Source organism: Brassica napus, chromosome C2 (genome assembly GCF_020379485.1).
Source record: "Brassica napus cultivar Da-Ae chromosome C2, Da-Ae, whole genome shotgun sequence".
Lineage (NCBI taxonomy): Eukaryota > Viridiplantae > Streptophyta > Magnoliopsida > Brassicales > Brassicaceae > Brassica > Brassica napus.
Window position 1 is genome coordinate 14,729,529 of NC_063445.1, and position 18,044 is coordinate 14,747,572.

Genomic DNA, 18,044 nt, shown 5'->3' on the forward strand with positions numbered 1-18,044 from the left:
CAAATAAATTCTATTTAAAATATACCCTCATATATTATTATATACTAATAAAAATCTGAATTTTACAAAAATGTCAAAGTTCTTTGGAAATCAAGAAAATACTACATTGTGACTTAATATTAATGATTTGGTATATTAAGAAAAGAAAAACTAAATTTTTGGTAAATGTCGTCGTCAGTAATATGAAGGCCAGCTACGTTTATTGCTCACGTAATAAAAAAGCTGCATAAAATAAAAAAGAAAACGCGTGCTTGATGCTTTTTAGCAGGGCTGAACAAATAAACCGAACCCGAAAATCCGAACCGAATCTGATCTGATAAAAATGAATCCGAACCGATCCGAACCCGACATAAATACCGAATGGATCTTGTTTTATGGTATTTCGGGTTATGGATATTATCCGAACCTAAATGGATATCCGATAGAACCCGAAACATTCAAAATTTTCAAAAAGAACTTGTACCAAATATGATCTCAATTCCTAATATGTATTCAAAATATATTGAACATCTAAAATAATTATCTATTATATGAAGATTGATGGTTGAATGTGGCGGTTGAAGGTTGATGTTTTTAGATTTTGGTTTTGTTTTCATTGAAAAATGTTTTTCATTTCATGAGAACTTGGTTTTCGTTTTATGCTTTCATTTATTTGGTTTTCTTTCTATCAATAACTATGTTTACCTTTCACTTGATTTTGAATGATCACATTTGATGTTCCTTTCTTTTTTTTGAACCGATTTTATTTATGTTTTGGTTACAAAATAGGTACAAATCAAGTATTTTAAAACCAAAAAAATGATTTTACTTACTTTTTGGTTACAAAGTAGATATAAATCAGGTACATTTAAACCGAAGAACCAATTGGGACCCAAACTCGAAAGTACATCGGGTTGTACCGGTTCTTTGAAGATTTACTAACCCCGACCCGAACCCGATAGAACCCGAACTGGTCCCGAACCAAATTTTCATATAACCCGAACCGGTCCCGAACCAAATTTTCATATGACCCGAATGGGGCTGATTTTGATAAACCCGAAAAACCAAAACCCGATTGGACTAAACCGAAACCCGATTGGGATCCCGAATGCACAGGCCTACTTTTTAGACTATTCATCTGGTGTTACAAAAAAATGTAAACATCAACATGTGTCAAAATTATACCTTGTATTAAGTACTTCTCTCATTCCCAGATTCTTTTTTCAAAAATATTTACGCATATTAAGAATATATCGAATGCTTATAACTGAATTTATTATTTACTAGGATGCTGGCCCCGCGCAAGCGCGGAGATTTAGTTGTAATTTGTAAATGATGTTTTGGTATGTGATAGTGACACAATAGACAAAGTTACATTATCTCACATTATACCTTAAGCAAAAATTACGTAAAAATACATCATAACATTTGAAATCAATAAAACTTTGATTATTGTTTATTTTCATAACTTTTTCGAAAGTGAAACTAGAACATCGAGTTTTTGATACATCAAATGAGAAGCCAGAATCTATAATATAACAACAACATGAAGCATTTCATGATAAAACAAACATCTATGTAAGCCAAACTTAAGATCTCATTAACCTAATCCATTTTGTTCCCAGAACACTGCTTGTAAGCAACAAAAGTAGTTTTGGACTGGTAACTACTGATAGTTCCTAATATGTACAGAATATGATCATTATCTGAGTGTTTTTGTTATAGCTTCACGTAGCATTAACCAATTATATTGTAGCGTATATGTTAACCTTTTGTCAAATCTGAATGAAGTTGCCAATGATACAGCAACTGTGAGTTTTGTATCAGACTTGACATTTTAATGAGACAGCTAGAAGACAAAAAAAAATCAAATTTAATAATTGAAAATGTGTGAGAAAAACCTTTGCAAGACCAAAAAGGCACAGATGGAGGGATGAGTCAAAGAGAGAACACTATGCTTTCTTCACAGCAATCAAACATGATCACATTTAGACTTAACCACTTACCAAGCAAATCAGATAAAACTGTAGCCTTGTATGCCGCATTCCTCATCTCTATCTCCTTTAACGCTTTCTCCTTCCTCTCCTTACTCTCTTTTTCTTCTCCAAACTCTGACTCATGTTAATGCTCCGGGTTTTTTTTCTTCTCTACCTCAGGCTCCTTCCTTGGAGGCACAACTATCTTATCCTCCTGATCCACCGCTGCTTCACCTGACTAAGTCCTAAAATTAACATTTAAAAAAAAATCCAATTAAAGTTTTGAGATTTTGACGGTGTCTATGGATCTCCTACCAAATATTTACGAAATCAGGCCTTACCTTGAAGAATTTGTCGTTAGTTTCTCCTACATTTCCAGCCATTGGAAAGCATCACCAAATGGATCCGAGACGAAATGGATCCGAGACCGCGTGTGGACTCCATCCAAAACCTTCATTGTCTGCCAAACATGATTGTACTGCTTTGATCGATGTCAAGCCCACTCGTATAAAAGTTGACGACGTCCTAGAGCTGATTCAAACAAAGGCAAATATGTTTTTGCCATGATAAGGGTATGGGTTTTACGATCTGAGAGAAGAGTGATAGGGGTATAAATAGGGATCTAGATATCATCGAGCCGGAGGGGGGATGTGGAGGGTCCGTGGGGATCTTGAATGGAGGATTTATGGGAGAATATTGAAGTACCAGCACTCTCATCGGAGGCGTTATGCGGGAGGAGTTTGGGGAGAGGAAGAGAATCGATACGGCGATTAGGGTTAGGGAGGATGAGTATTTTTTTAAAAGAGAAACGGGATCGAGACGACGATATAACACGACCCGTATCAAGACCGGCTCTGGATTGGGCTGCGAAATAGTTTAAATGGGCTGGGAAGGTAACTTTACTTTTTTATTCCAAATCCAGTCCGCAATGACCTGGCAGATTGATTGGTGGAGAATATTTCTGCCCATGTGGCACCCCTTAAAAACTCCAAAATTAACCCCTTTTATATAGTAGTGATTTTACTATATATTTTCTAATAACTATCACCAATAATATTTAAGTAATTCCAATATTTTCAATTAATGTTTCTTAAAAGTATACGACTTGTCAACATTAACCATTAAAATATCTTAACATTCTAAAAAAATTCTTATTTCGGAACAAAAAATAAATCTAGAAAATCATTCTTTCGGAGGTAGAGGGAATAGAGTTTGTGGCTATGTATAAAAGAATACTCTCTTTGTTTCATCATAATCCATGATTTATAAAAAAAAATATTTCAAAAAGATTTATTTTTATATTCTAATACATTTTTATTAGGTAATAATGCTAAATTCTAGGTTTTGAAAAAAATTAATCGTGTTTACTGAATTTTGATTGACTATAAATTGTGAGAAATAATTAATCAGAAAATTTATTTAAAATCAAAATTTAATACTCCCTCTATTCCCGAAAATAAGATTTTCTAGGTTTTCTTTTCGCTCCACAAAGAAAGATTTTCAAGATTTTTAAGGTACTTTTATTAATTGATGTTAATGAATTGTATACTCTTAATAAACATTTGAAAATATTTAAACTCATTAAATTTCATTGGTTGATAGTTCTTGGAAACTGAATAATAGAAATAAATAATATAATTAATTATAAACATTAATATGTTCTTAATAAGAGTAGAAACTCTAAAACAATCATACGGAGGAAGTATGTGTTAAAACTCCAAAACCTACATTATTTTGAAATAGAAGAAATACACAATTGTACATCGTAATTAGAGATTTTAATTGGTAAACACCACAATTTTAAAGGTTTAGGAATGTGTAGAAGTATGTATTAATATTAGGAGTTTATTAGATATATATATATATATATATATATATATATATATATATTAGGAGGCTTCTTTCAAATTGCACAGTTATAATAATTTTTGTTTTAATAAATATAAATTTTAAACTTTAATTTTATTGGTTTAAAAACTAAAACTATAAAAAAATATTTGCAATTTTACATAAATAATTTAATATTAATTTAATTATTTGAATTTCAATAAAATTTTAATTTATATTTTCTAAAAAACAACTATATTACATTTAATGGATATATTTATTTTTATATCTAAATATACTAAAATATGACTTTTGTTTGCTTTATATAAGATACATTAAACTAATAGAAATTAATCTATTAATTAATTTAATAAATCCAACAGTCAGTTGTTCAGCTTAGATACTTTACCACGATTAAACGTGAATAAATTGATAATTTAGAAACTTAAATTAATTTTTTACACCATTTTGGTTAAAATTTCAAACATTCTATCTAAATTTGATAACTTGATTAATAATATCTTAATTTTATAGTTTATAAGATATTTTTCTAAGTAATTTTGAAATATATATATATATATATATATATATAATTTCATATTTTCTATCTATGAAAATATTGTTTGTATTTGTACATTTATATTATTAGTTTAGTTCTATTAATGCTAATGATGATATATGTATTATTATCAGACATTTACCAAAAATAACTAACATAAACGAAATTTTATGTACATTAAATTTGATATCATGTCATATTTTTTAGAAGTGATGTCATTTTTGTGAGAATAAATGTGATGATGACGTATAAGCAAATCACTTCTCAAATAATATTTAGTAAATTTTTTATAATTTCTAGCTGTAAAATTATTTTTATATTTGTAAATATACTAGTAGTTTACTTTTATTAATGTTAATAATAATATATGAGTTGTTATCATATTTTAGAAATGTTACCAAAAACATAAATATACATTAATGAAATTGTCCATGTTACGATTAGTTTGATATCATAAGCCATGTATTCTTCTTTTGAGAGAATGAATGTGGCGATGACACACAATCAAATCAATTCGTAAATAATGTCTGAAAACTATATATTTTTATATGTATTACATATGTGTAATATTTACAAACATATCACATAAGGTAATTTTTTAGAAAACAACTATAATATATAGGTTCACATTCTTCTCAAGATGAAACACGGTTCACAAGTCCGATAACACTATGATAGCTCGTCGTTATCTTTGAGTGAAAACCTCTGAGATAAGGTCTTTATAACACAATGAACCTTTGAAGTAGAAGAACCAGTAATAATAATATCATCTACGTAAACTAAAATGAAAAGTGTAGCAGGTTTATCATTGCGATAGCGATAGAAGAGTGATGCATCTATTTTCTGATCTAAGTTCTTAACACACATAAAATGAGTAAATTTATGATGGTGTTGGATCTCGTTAGAGGGTCCGGTCCACAAAAGCTCAGAAGAGAAGCACATTTAAAGACTTGAGAAAACAGAAAACCATAGAGCAGCTGTGTAACTTTGTGAGAAGCCCATTATCCGAGCTAAATGTTGGGTCGTAATTGTTAGATAAACTAAGTCTATGAAAAAGTTAAATTATGACTCAAATTGTAGGTACATATAATGAAGACCATATTAAAAGTATGAAATGTTGTCAGTATGCCGACGAAGAAGAAGGTGATTATATTGTTTTACACAGCATATTATTAACAAGGACACTATATAATATTTTTATTGTTTATATATTCATTTAAGAAAAAAACATATTTTTCTTCTTGGTTGTTTGATCTCGTTTTACCTACATTCTAATTTTCGGAGACTAATCCAAAAAAAAGACTTCGCCATTATTCATTTTAAACACGTATTTTGAATAAATGATATATATGATCATTTTCTCTTATTTTTCACATATTTCCATAGTTTTGTATGCATTATTGTTTGTAAATTTTATTCCTATATATTTTTGAGATTGCTACGAACATGATGTGTTAGTTTAGGATTAAAAAGTAATGAATCAAGTTGTCTGAATTTAACATTTCATTTTCCTTGTTATATAAAATATATTATAAAATAAGCAACTAAACAAATATTAATACAAACTATAATTCACTTAGTTCTCTAAAACTTACCATTTTGAAAAAACAAATCTAGTTTTATAAGAAATATTTCACTGCATGAAAACATGAAATTTCTGACGGATTCCCAATGAAATACAATCTATTGAAACTTATATGAAATTCTGACAAATTCTAGTCCAATGTCCATCCGCTGAGAATTTTCCCACAAATTCCCGACCAAATTTTAAACTTATTAAATAGTTGTTATACAATACAAAAATTCGCCCGTTATATAGTTGTTTTAAAAATTCAAAATATTTGGCAATCTCCCTTCGATTGTGACCAAGCCAAATCTTTCTTTTTTTTTTGAGCAACTGAAAATTTTCATTAAAGGAAATTAAAGGATAGTTGGTCTTCTTGCAAGATGCGTTACAGGTACGAGGTGTGAACACAAAACGACAAGAAAAAAACGGAGAGATGGGGGAGAAAGCTAAATCGTATGTCAGAAAGAACCCCGTAGAGTTCGGTCGATCGCCGACGAGATTGGATGGCTCTCGCGAGCTCTTGTGAGTCTGTTCGGATACAGATATGGAGTAGGTTAAGTGAAGCAGCGTGGAGGAGTGCTTCTCTTATCGCAAGGGCTTCACCCATGCAAGGAGATGATACATGTCTTTGGAAGCTCGATCCTCGGAACTGTTTCGTCGATGCGCGATCAGTGATGATCCAAGCCACTCCTACGACTTTCCCCTCCGCTTTCCAAGAGGCATCTGTATTACAAAACAGTTCTTGCTGGGAAAGAGGTTGATCTTGTCGAAGGAGAGGTGGTTGCTTTGTGGTCGTTGTCTTGATCGGTTGGGCCGTTTCCCATTCCTTTAGTGCTAGGATTGCTTTGTTGAGAGTGTCCAGTGGAGATTGTGTTCGGTTCTCGAATACGGGGAGGTTCCTAGAGGTCCAGAGAGTCCAACAGATCCAGGGAAAGGTGTTGCCCACAAATCCATATGGGGGGGGGGGAGAGGGATTAAGCTTAGTGCTGTCTGGAGGATCTCAAAGAAAGATGCTTGCGGTGAGGGCTCGAGACAGTTGGTCCAAGGTCCTATACTCCAGGCATCTTTTGCATAACTACGGAGGAAGAGAATGTGCGAGATCGATTCGACTTCTCCACACCTTGCGCACGTTGTGTTGATCAGTAACCTCCGCTTCTGTAGATTCTCCCCTGTGGCGAGGGCATTGTTGCCAACTTTCCAGAGGAAGAACATAAGTTTTGGAGACATGGTTGGAGTCCAGATTAGCTTCTTCCAGTTACAGGTATTCTCTCCCAAGAGTCATTGCGTCGATTGGTTTTTGAGATTTTGGATCGAATAGTATCCTGATTTTGCGTGTAATTCCCTAATTTTTGCAGTGGCCAGATGAAGGAATCATGAGCCCCAAGAACACTAGGTCGCAGAGCTAAGATGTGAGAGGATAGTTCAGGTAATAGATTCTCGATCTTTGCTTGATTCCATTCCCTTGATTCTCTTGTTAAGATATCTTACACCATTAGGTCCTGCTCTTTTTCTGTGATTGGACCAAAAGGCTTGATGTTTCTCTCAGGACAGATCCAAGAGTCAGACCACAGGGAGGTAGTTTCACCGTTTCCTATCGCCTTCCCGAGATGAGTAATAAGGAGATCTGTTCCATGAAGTATACCCCTCCAGCCATGTGACATTGAAGATGGGGCTTGGACCATGAGGAAGGACGTTTTGGTGCAGTATTTTCCTGGCAGTACCCTAGCGAGGAGGCATGACGGGTTAGTGATGATTCTCCACGCTATCTTAGCTAACAGTGCTTGATTAAAAGCATGTATATCTCTGAAACCAAGTCTCCCTAAGCTCTTTGGTTGTGTCAATTGGTCCCAGGAGACCCAACATATTTTCCTTTCACCCTCTTTACTATCCCACCAGAAGGGAGTGAGCACAGATTGGATGCATTTACACAGACTCACCGGGAGCAGAAAACAGGTCATTGGGAATGTCGGTATAGCTGAGAGGACTGCTTGTAGCATTGTCGCTTTACCCGCAGTAGATAAAAACTGCACAGACCAGCTCAATGCCTTCTGCTTCATTCGATCCACAATTGAGGTAAAAAGATCTTTCTTTTTCCTACGAAAATGTTCCGGGAGGCCCAAATATTTGCCCACTCCTCCCTCTTTTTCAATGCCTAGTTGTGATTTAACTCTAGCACGGATTTTTAGTGGTGTTTTGCGTGAAAAAGAGATGGAAGATTTTTATGTGTTTATCTTCTGACCTGAAGTGGCTTCATAATCCTGCAGGATATACGACAAGGTTGCACAAGCTAGAGGATCCGTTTTAAGCCAAGCCAAATCTTCCATATGTCGTTTCATGAAGTTCATCAGCAACATCCCAACAAACTCAAGGCTATTGTTGGAGATGGGTTTGCATAGCTTGGCCCAATAACAATAATAAGCGCATTGGATAAAAGCCCATCAGCCGACTTCCGGGTAAAGGATAATCCTTTCTCTAGTTGAACGAAACCCTCTGATAACACACAATTGGACGGTTCAGCATGGCAACATAGGGAGTCTAGGTGTGGTGCTGAACATAGATGTCACCAACCGGTCGATGACTAAATGAACTTCTATATATAATAATGACCTACGGTTCGTAATCCTGGAGGAGATGGAAGAAAATGTCTATTAAAAGAAATCAAATATCTTTCAAAGGTAACGAGAAGCAAAGAGATCTCAGACACAAGACACGACATGACAACCAATTTCTAAGTCTTCGGATGACCTGTATATCTCCCGACTTGTACTTATGCTTCATTATAAACAGAATCTTTGATCCCCTCTTTCGTTACAACAAATTGGTTTTAGGTTGTAAGTTACAATCACTACAAGAAAACATCGATATTCTGACGGACATTCCGACGGAAAATGAAATCCTCGGAATATACCGATGAATTTCCGAGGAAATTCCGAGGAAACACAAAATTGGGTTTCCTCGGAATTTCCTCGGAATATACCGACGGAATTCCGAGGAAACTACAGTCCGTCGGAATATTCCGAGGAAATTCCGAGGAAAACTGTGTTCCTCGGAAAAAACCGATGAATTCCGAGGAAATATTATAGCCGTTGGAGAGCCGTTGGGGGATTTTACAAAATTCCGAGGAAATTCCGACGAACTAGTTTTGTCCGTCGGAATTCCGTCGGAATTTCCTCGGTATGTCGGCAGGATTTAAACTATAAATACAAGCACTCCTCTTCCTCTTCATTCACTTCATATCTTCATCCTCCCTCTTACTCTATTTACACACGAATTTGATTCATAAAAAATATGTCTTCTTCAAATTATTTTCGTTCTTGGATCGATCGACCTCATTTGGATCCGAACACGAGATTGCTTACGGAAGAATACCAACGAGGTATAACCGAATTCATGGGGTTAGTTCACCGACAACCGGAAGCAAAAACAGGTATGTTAAGATGTCCTTGCTCTAATTGTAAAAATAGAAAGGTTATTAAAGAGTGGGATGTTTGGACTCATCTATATTTGAGTGGGTTTACACGAAGTTACAAAATTTGGTATCATCATGGGGAAACTGATTATGAACATGGTAGTACTAGTGAACCTCAGCCAGCGGTTAGATTAGAAGAACCAATTAGAACGGATGTAGATTATGGTGTAGGTACTGAGCAGATGGTAAATGATCATTTTAGAGGGGAAGATTTACCCAATGCAGAAGCTAGGAGATTTTATGATATGTTGGATGCTGGAAAGCAACCATTGTACGAAGGTTGCAGAGATGGTCATTCAGCTTTATCATCTGCTACAAGATTGATGGGCATTAAAACAGATTATAATTTGGCTGAAGACTGTGTGGATGCGATTGCTGATTTTGTAAAAGGTATTCTACCCGAGGATAATGTAGCTCCTGGTTCATACTACGAGGTTCAGAAACTCGTAGCTGGTCTTGGTTTATCGTATCAGGTAATAGATGTATGCAGCGACAACTGCATGATTTATTGGAGGGCGGATGAACAGCGGGTTACATGCAAATTTTGTGGAAAGCCTCGTTATAAAGATACGAGTGGAAGAGTTCCAGTGCCATATAAAAGGATGTGGTATTTACCTTTGACGGAAAGGTTGCAGAGGTTGTATCTGTCTGAACGCACAGCGCAACCAATGAGATGGCATGCGGAGCACTCAACAGATGGTGAGATCAGACATCCTTCAGATGCAAAAGCGTGGAAGCATTTCCAATCAAAGTATCCCGACTTTGCGTATGAGAGAAGAAATGTCTACCTTGGATTATGTACTGATGGTTTCAGTCCGTTTGGCAAGAGTGGAAGACAGTATTCTCTATGGCCCGTCATTCTTACACCATACAACCTCCCCCCAAACTTGTGCTTGCGACGAGAGTTTTTGTTTCTCTCGATTCTCGTTCCCGGACCAGAGCATCCTAAGAGATCACTTGATGTGTTTCTTCAGCCACTAATATATGAGTTGCAACAACTATGGGCTCAAGGTGCTGAAACATACGATGTTTCGTGTAAAGAAAACTTTCAAATGCGGGCAGTACTAATGTGGACAATAAGTGATTTTCCAGCATATGGTATGTTGTCTGGATGGACAACGCATGGAAGGCTATCATGTCCATATTGTCAAGATAACACTGATGCTTTCCAACTAAAGCACGGAAGGAAAACGTGTTGGTTTGACTGTCACAGGAGATTCCTACCACCTGATCATCCATATCGTAGGAGTAGGAATTTGTTTACGAAGAACAAGAGGGTGTTTGACAGTCCACCTCCGGAAATTTGTGGGAAAGATTTGAAGATACAACTAAGAGATTTTGGTGCAGAAAGGACGCCAGAAGTCGGTGGACATGAGCGTTTTCCGGTAGATGCTGTTGGAGAACTACATAACTGGCACAAAAAAAGTATTTTCTGGGATCTGCCATACTGGGAGGATCATCTGCTAAGGCATAATTTAGATGTCATGCATATTGAGAAGAACTTTTTTGACAATCTCATGAACACGATCCTTAATGTTCAAGGTAAAACAAAGGATAATTTGAAGTCAAGACTGGATTTAGTCGATATATGTGCTCGTTCAGAACTTCATGTTGATGAGAATGGTAGGGCTCCTTTTCCCATATACCGACTTGATGCAGCGGGAAAAGATGCGTTCTTTGATTGGATTTCAAACGATGTGGAATTTCCAGACGGTTACGCATCAAATTTGCGTAACTGTATCGACAGAAAGGAAGGAAAGTTTACTGGCTTGAAAAGCCACGATTGCCATGTAATGATGCAGCGCCTCCTTCCGTTCGCCTTCAAGGAACTATTACCACGAAATGTTCATGAAGCAATTGCAGGGATAAGTGGTTTCTTCCGCGATTTATGCACGAGATCAGTGACTCTTGAAGGTATTGAAAATTTGAAGACTAACATAGCCGTGATTCAGTGCAACCTTGAGAAGATATTTCCTCCCTCATTTTTTGATGTTATGGAGCATCTTGTTATTCACCTGGCAAGAGAATTGGAACTTGGTGGTCCTGTGCAGTATAGATGGATGTATCTGTATGAGCGGTATATGTTCCATTTGAAGAAGATGGTGAAAAATTTAAGTAGGGTGGAAGGTTCTATAGTCGCACAGATGATCAATGAAGAAACTTCAAACTTTGCCGAGTACTACTTTCCAGCAGAAGTTCAGACCAAAAACAGAAGACCTGCTCGGCATGATGATAGAGGCGAACGGGCAACATATCATGTTACGGTTCCAGACATTTTCACAGACGTTGGACGACTTAGCGGAAAACCAAAGGACCGTCGACTTACTGAGCAGGAGCGCAGTCATTTGCAAACATATTTGCTCACCAACTGCGAAGACGTTCTTCAATATGAGAGGTAAATAAATGAGCTTACAAATTTTTATTTTAACAAGTTGAAATTTAAATCTTAATTAATTACATTATTGTCATCATATACAGGATTTTCATGGCAGAAAAGCGGTTCGAGTATAGATACGCCACAGAGGACGAACTAGAAGAAATGAAGCAGAGAGAATTTACTGGATGGATGTTTACTTATGTGAGTGCTTTAAACAAATTAAAATATATTTTATCACATATTTATACTAATTCACATTTATTGATATAATATATATATATGTGCTATTAATAGGTGTCTGCTGGTTTGGCCAGAGGTGAAACATTTGACGATTGGATACGTGAGATGGTCGTTGGACCAAACTTTGTTGTGAAGTCATATCCGAGATTTTGTACTCGAGGATATGCATTCACAACTCAGAAGAGGAGACGTTCGAGTACGACTTATGATGCTGGCGTTTGTTCTGCATCAGGAGATGATGTATACTACGGACACATACATGAGATTTTGGAAATCAAGTATTTGGGCATGGTTGGATTGCGCTGTACTGTTTTCTATTGTGATTGGCACGACAACACCCCAGATCGAGGTGTGAGAACAGATGCATTTGGTGTTACATCAGTAAATTCGAGGCGAAAGCTGCAATATTATGATCCTTTCATTCTTGCTTCCCAGGCCGATCAGGTAATTAAATGTTAATTATTCAGAATGATTCATCATCATGTGTATTAATTTATAATTTTTCTAAATGTTACAGGTTTGTTATATCAAGTACCCCCGGGTAAGGAACAGAGATGATCCATGGGTTACTGTTACAAGACTCAACCCGAGAGGCCGAGTTCAGGGAAGTTCTGAGCTGGAAGACCCACTACAACCAAGCACATCCGGCAACTGTAGTGCAGCAGAAGATTTAGCTGGAGTTGGCCTTGTAGTCGATTTAACCGACTTTGGAGAGGAAGCCGTCGTTCACGTAGAGGATGAACCAGTGATTGGAGAGTTTCACCAAGATCCAGATTCAGATTCATCTGGTGATGATGACTCGGAAACAGACTACCATTGAACTTTTTTTTTTTTTTTTTAAGAAATACCGAGGAAATTCCGAGGAACACTTGATATAACCTCTTTCCTCGGATAATAGTTATTTGGTTTATCTAGCAAGGCAAAGCTGAATACGAATTAAAAGCTACTCAAAACACAACCAAATAAAACGAAGAAACCATGTAAAAGAAATACGAACTCATAATTAAGAAACCTAAAAAAAAACTCAGTTCAAAATTAACAGAAAATAAGACCATAAAACGTTAGAATAGAAAAGAAAATAAAATAGCCGGTGATAGCTCCTACTCCTCGTCTCCTGCTCCAGATGTTCCTGCATCGTTGGGTCTCTTGGACCTCTTTCTTACCCTGTGTGTACCACTCGAACCCGAACCAGAGCTGGATGGAGAGTTGTCCCGATGAACTACATCATCCTTTTGGCAACGACACGGCCTGATACGTGAAATGGCAGCCCAGATCTTGTGTAGCATGTCGTTGTTTGTCTTTATGCTCTGATCTCTCCAATGTTGTTGCTGGCGCGAAGTGGCGTTCGGTGGAAGCTCTTGCAGCTTGTACTGGCTGGAGTCTGATGGGAGTAGCTGATGGGGTTGTGAATCATCTGGAATGGCTTGTGCAGCCTCATCTTGTCCTTCTTCATCAACCACGCCCTTGCCTTTGGTCTGATATTTTGGCGTGAAGAAGGATGGCTTGTCTACTAGTGCGGTAGCAGGGGGTAGGAACTCAACTGCAGCCTCTGAAAGTAGAGCAGTCAGGCCGATCTGAGGCAGGTGGCAGTAGAGTGTTTTCTTCGCTCGGTCCTGGAATACGTAGACGTAAGGACCATCCCGATGGATCCTCGAGTGGGGACCAGCTATGAACTCCTTACTTACTAGAGAAATGACATCCAGGTAGTTCCAAGCAATGTTGTTCGATCTGTCCAGTGCTACCTGCTGGTTCTCGCAGTCTACACCCACATGTCTAAGGATCCGAGTAATCACTGCACCAAATCCACATGCATTGCTCTTGGATTTGGTTACTTTCCCCTTGTATCCTGCTAAGTTTGCGGCCAGCACCGCTCCCATGTTGAAGGCAGTAGCAGGTGGGAATGTAGAGTTTCCAAATGCCGGTAGCAAATGCCTCACACCTTGGTACAGGAGGCACAACTCCCATTGCGTGACTGATGCGGCTGTGGTTGTCCCGTATAGCAATGAGCCAATGAGGCGTGTGGCATATCTCAGTACTGGGCTCCGGATAAGTGACTCCTTTGCCTGAGAAGATCTATAAACCCCTGTGCCAATCGTTTCCCAGAAGTTCAACAGCTCTGAAGTCCAATAAAGACCCGATGTCCTCTCCCCTGCACTCAATCCAAATAGTCCGCAGAGGTCTGTGAAAGATACCTCATAGTATACTTTCTGCACTACGAATGCCAGAAAACCTTCCTGATGGCTATCATCGGGACGGGTGACGTATGCGGATGCTATGAACTGGCGTACCAACTCCGGATAAGTGGGTTCGTTGAGGTTGCATAGTTGGCCTAGACCCATGTTCTGGAACAGTCCTTCAATGTCTGCTTTGATTCCCAATATTGTCATCGTCTCAGGACATGCTAGTTGTGTAGCCGGAACGGCTACCTTCTTCATGTTGTTGTAGTGGGTGGTATCAGACTTATCCCACTTCTTTGGCCTTTGCTTCTCCAGCTGAGACGAACCCTCTTCTTGTGTGTTTTTCTTTGCTGATGTTTTCGTGCGCTTCATTCTCTACAAAATAGAATCATTGCTCTCAACATGGTTATAATCAATTAAGAACTCAAAGCAACATGAAAATGAAAAGCGAAATCGAGTTGTGATAAAAAAACCAAATTGAAAAAAATTCTCAATCCCTAAATCATCTCAAATCATGTTCCAAACTCGTTGATCACAGACAATTGTGTTCTATTCCATGTTTAAACATCTGTTTCATGCATATTTGATCAAGGAATCAACACGGAAATAAGAAATTCACAAAACCCAAAAAATTGCTCAAGAACACGATTTCAGAATGTGGAGATTCGCGGAGTATACCTGTCTTAGGGTGAAGACGAGTGTAGGAATCAGGTAGAGCTCGAAAAATCAAGTGGAATAGAGCCCAAAATTGTTCAAATCGGATGATTATAGAGAGAGAAAGGGGGGGGCGAATTATAGGGGAAATCGGAGGGGATGAGAGTTCTAAGGTTTAGATCCAAAAAAGTCGGGTTTTGCCTTATAATTCTGTTTTCCGAACACGCATCGATCGATACGTTTTTGTTCTATAACGCATCGATCGATCACATTCTTACGGCCCGGGCCATCTTGGTAATCGATCGATGCGTTTTTGTTCTATAACGCATCGATCGATGCATTTTAAAAAAAACATACAAGATTTTCCGAGGAAATTCCGAGGAACAATTCAGATTGTCGATCGATCGATGGGATACTCTCATCGATCGATCACATTCTTACGGCCCGGGCCATCTTAGTAATCGATCGATTTGTTTTTGTTCAAAAACGCATCGATCGATGCATTTTTAAAAAAACATACAAGATTTTCCGAGGGCATTCCGAGGAACAATTCAGATTCTCGATCGATCGATGGGATACTCTCATCGATCGATCACAATCTTACGGCCCGGTCCATCTTAGTAATCGATCGATTTGTTTTTGTTCAAAAACGCATCGATCGATGCGTTTTTTAAAAAAAATTACGTTTTGAAACCCCAAACACTAGTTCGTCGGAATTTCCTCGGAATATTCCGAGGAAATTCCGAGGAAGAAGAGGGTTTCCTCGGAGTTCCCTCGGAATAATCCGAGGAAATTCCGAGGAAATAGGGTTTTTAAACCGAAAACAACGTTTTGCCGTTTGAATAACACCTATATAACCCTTATTAAGTGTCTTACGTTCATTATAAAGTCAAAAATTTGTTCCTTACCGTATAATTAACACTTTTCCGATTGTATGAACGAAATCTCGCAACATAAGAGAAACACTTATACCTTTTAATGAACGGTAAAGGGAATACTTTCAATTAGTTTTGAAATTTGTTATTTCATGGTTTATGCTCATGTATACAAAGAATCCTCAATGGTATGCATTACAATTGTATAAGAAATGAAATACGGCAAAAAAAATTGATGTTTTGAAACCCCAAACACTAGTTCCTCGGTATTTCCTCGGAATATTTCGAGGAAATTCCGACGGATATTTTACTATCTGCGCGACTCCTCTCTTTCTCTCCGGCGATTTCCCCCTGAAATCCGACGATATCTCCGGTGATCTCCCTCTTCTCTTACACAAATCATGTAAGGACCCTATCCCACTCTCTTAGGTTCTATTTGTTAGGTTTTTGTGTAGTTTTGATAGATTTTTGTTAGGGTGATTGGTTAGGATTGTGATTTGGTTGTATAATAGGTTTAGAATTGTGATTTGGTTGAATAATTTATTTTGTTGAATTGATTTAGAATTTTATTATAATTTTTTTATTTTTTGTATTTATAAAATCGATTTTTGTATTTTACAAAATGATTTTTCTAAATAAATTTGATTTTTTGGATTTTACAAATAAAATTTCTATATAAATTCGATTTTTTGGAGTTTACAAAACATTTTAAATATCTATAAAACTTTTTTTTTGATTAAATACTATTATTTGGGATTTAAAAATATTTTTCATATATATATATTATTAAAACTATTTTTTTGTAATTATTAAACAATTTTTATTTATTAAAACTATTTTTTGTTTATTAGAACTATTTTTATATATTTATTAAAAAAAATTAATATATATAAATCTTTTTCTGTGATTAAATTATTTGGGATTTTTTTTAATAAAAAAAATTAATTTATATATTTCTGTATTTATTAAATATATTTTTTTAATTTACAGGTCTCATGATGATCAGACCCGGCCTCGACAGCGTCGTGGTCGTGGTGGTACGGGGAGCCAGTCTCGGGATTCCAGCCATTTTCAGGATTCCCCTTCGCCCCACAGCTCCAACCATACATCTCCCTCTGCTGCACCCGCTCATGCTCCTCTCGCTCCCGCTGCTGCATCCGCTCCTGTTCCTCCGGGTCCTCCGGGAGTGATGAGGGTTGCGGAGTTGGTTCAACAGCCCGGTCGTGACCATCTTCCGTATCTCACTCCGTATCCACATGGACGGGGTCAAACATGGTAATTAAACATTTTTTTTCTTTAAATTTGGATTCATTATTAACCGTTTGTTCTTTTAATAAGGTTCAACCGATCCGGGAACGGGATCAGCGCATGGATCAACCGTATGATGTACTCGGCCCTCGACAGTGGACATCCGACTTTCACTCACTTCCCAACCGACAAGCAGGTTCTGTGGTTTCGTCAGTTTGCGGTAAGTATTCTAATTTTTTACTTATATTTTTAATCTTTAATATAAATTTTCTACTAATTGTGTTTTTTTTTCAGCAAGAGTTCAACTGGAATTCCGATGAGACGCTCTTTATCTATCACCACTTCGTCCATAAAGTAATGGACAACTATGGGAAGCAGATCCACGAGTGGAAGAAGAAGTGGGAAATCAATAAGGTTCGATTTAATTTATTAAACAATTTTTTAATTTATTAAACTATTTTTTAATTTATTAAACTTTTTCTTTTTTTTTTAATTAAAAGGTCCCAAAGTCGATGAACGACACGGTCTGGAAGGAGTTGTGTGCGCATTGGGATAAGGAGGAGACGAAAGAAACTTCTTCCACCAACTCCACCAACCGCAGGAGCGACCGTAAAGGGAAGGGCATCTACAAGCATAACTTGGGTGCTCAATCTATTGCCACTCTCGGAGATCGCATGGTAAGTTCAACCGTTTTTTCTTCAATTATTTGAGTTTCAGAATTTAAATTTATTGTGCATTTCTTCTAATTTCTAATGCTTCTTTAATTTTATGTTTTTTTTCAAGGCGGAAGAAAATGATGGCGAGCCGGTTGATGATCTCGCCCTAATGAGGAGGGCGTATACCAACAAGAAGACCGGCCAGATTGATGACGGTCTTGTGAGGGACGTGGTCGACCTGGTCCAAACTCAGGTGGTAGACGAAGTGTCTCAGCTTCAAACCGAGGATGACGCTTCGACGGCTTCGACCAACTTGTCCCGGTTTCGAATCAACGAAATCGTTGAATCCGTAAGTTCTTTTTTTTTTAAAGTTCAATTCATTTATTTTTTGGTTTAAATTTCTAAATTTGGCTTTTTTCTATTCAGTCGGTTCCAAAGAA

General features: G+C 37.1%; 1 protein-coding gene across 1 annotated transcript; it reads right to left on the reverse strand.

Annotated features, from left to right (window-relative positions):
- Positions 1-7,392: 7,392 nt before the first annotated feature.
- On the reverse strand, positions 7,393-7,965 carry LOC106426531 (uncharacterized mitochondrial protein AtMg00310-like). The gene has a single exon (XM_013867247.1). It carries the CDS (start codon positions 7,963-7,965, stop codon positions 7,393-7,395), a length of 573 nt encoding a protein of 190 aa, XP_013722701.1.
- Positions 7,966-18,044: the final 10,079 nt, after the last annotated feature.

Excerpts from the sequence above, each read along its gene's own strand:
- LOC106426531 (XM_013867247.1), bottom strand. The coding sequence starts at position 7,965 with ATGAAGCAGAAGGCATTGAGCTGGTCTGTGCAGTTTTTATCTACTGCG.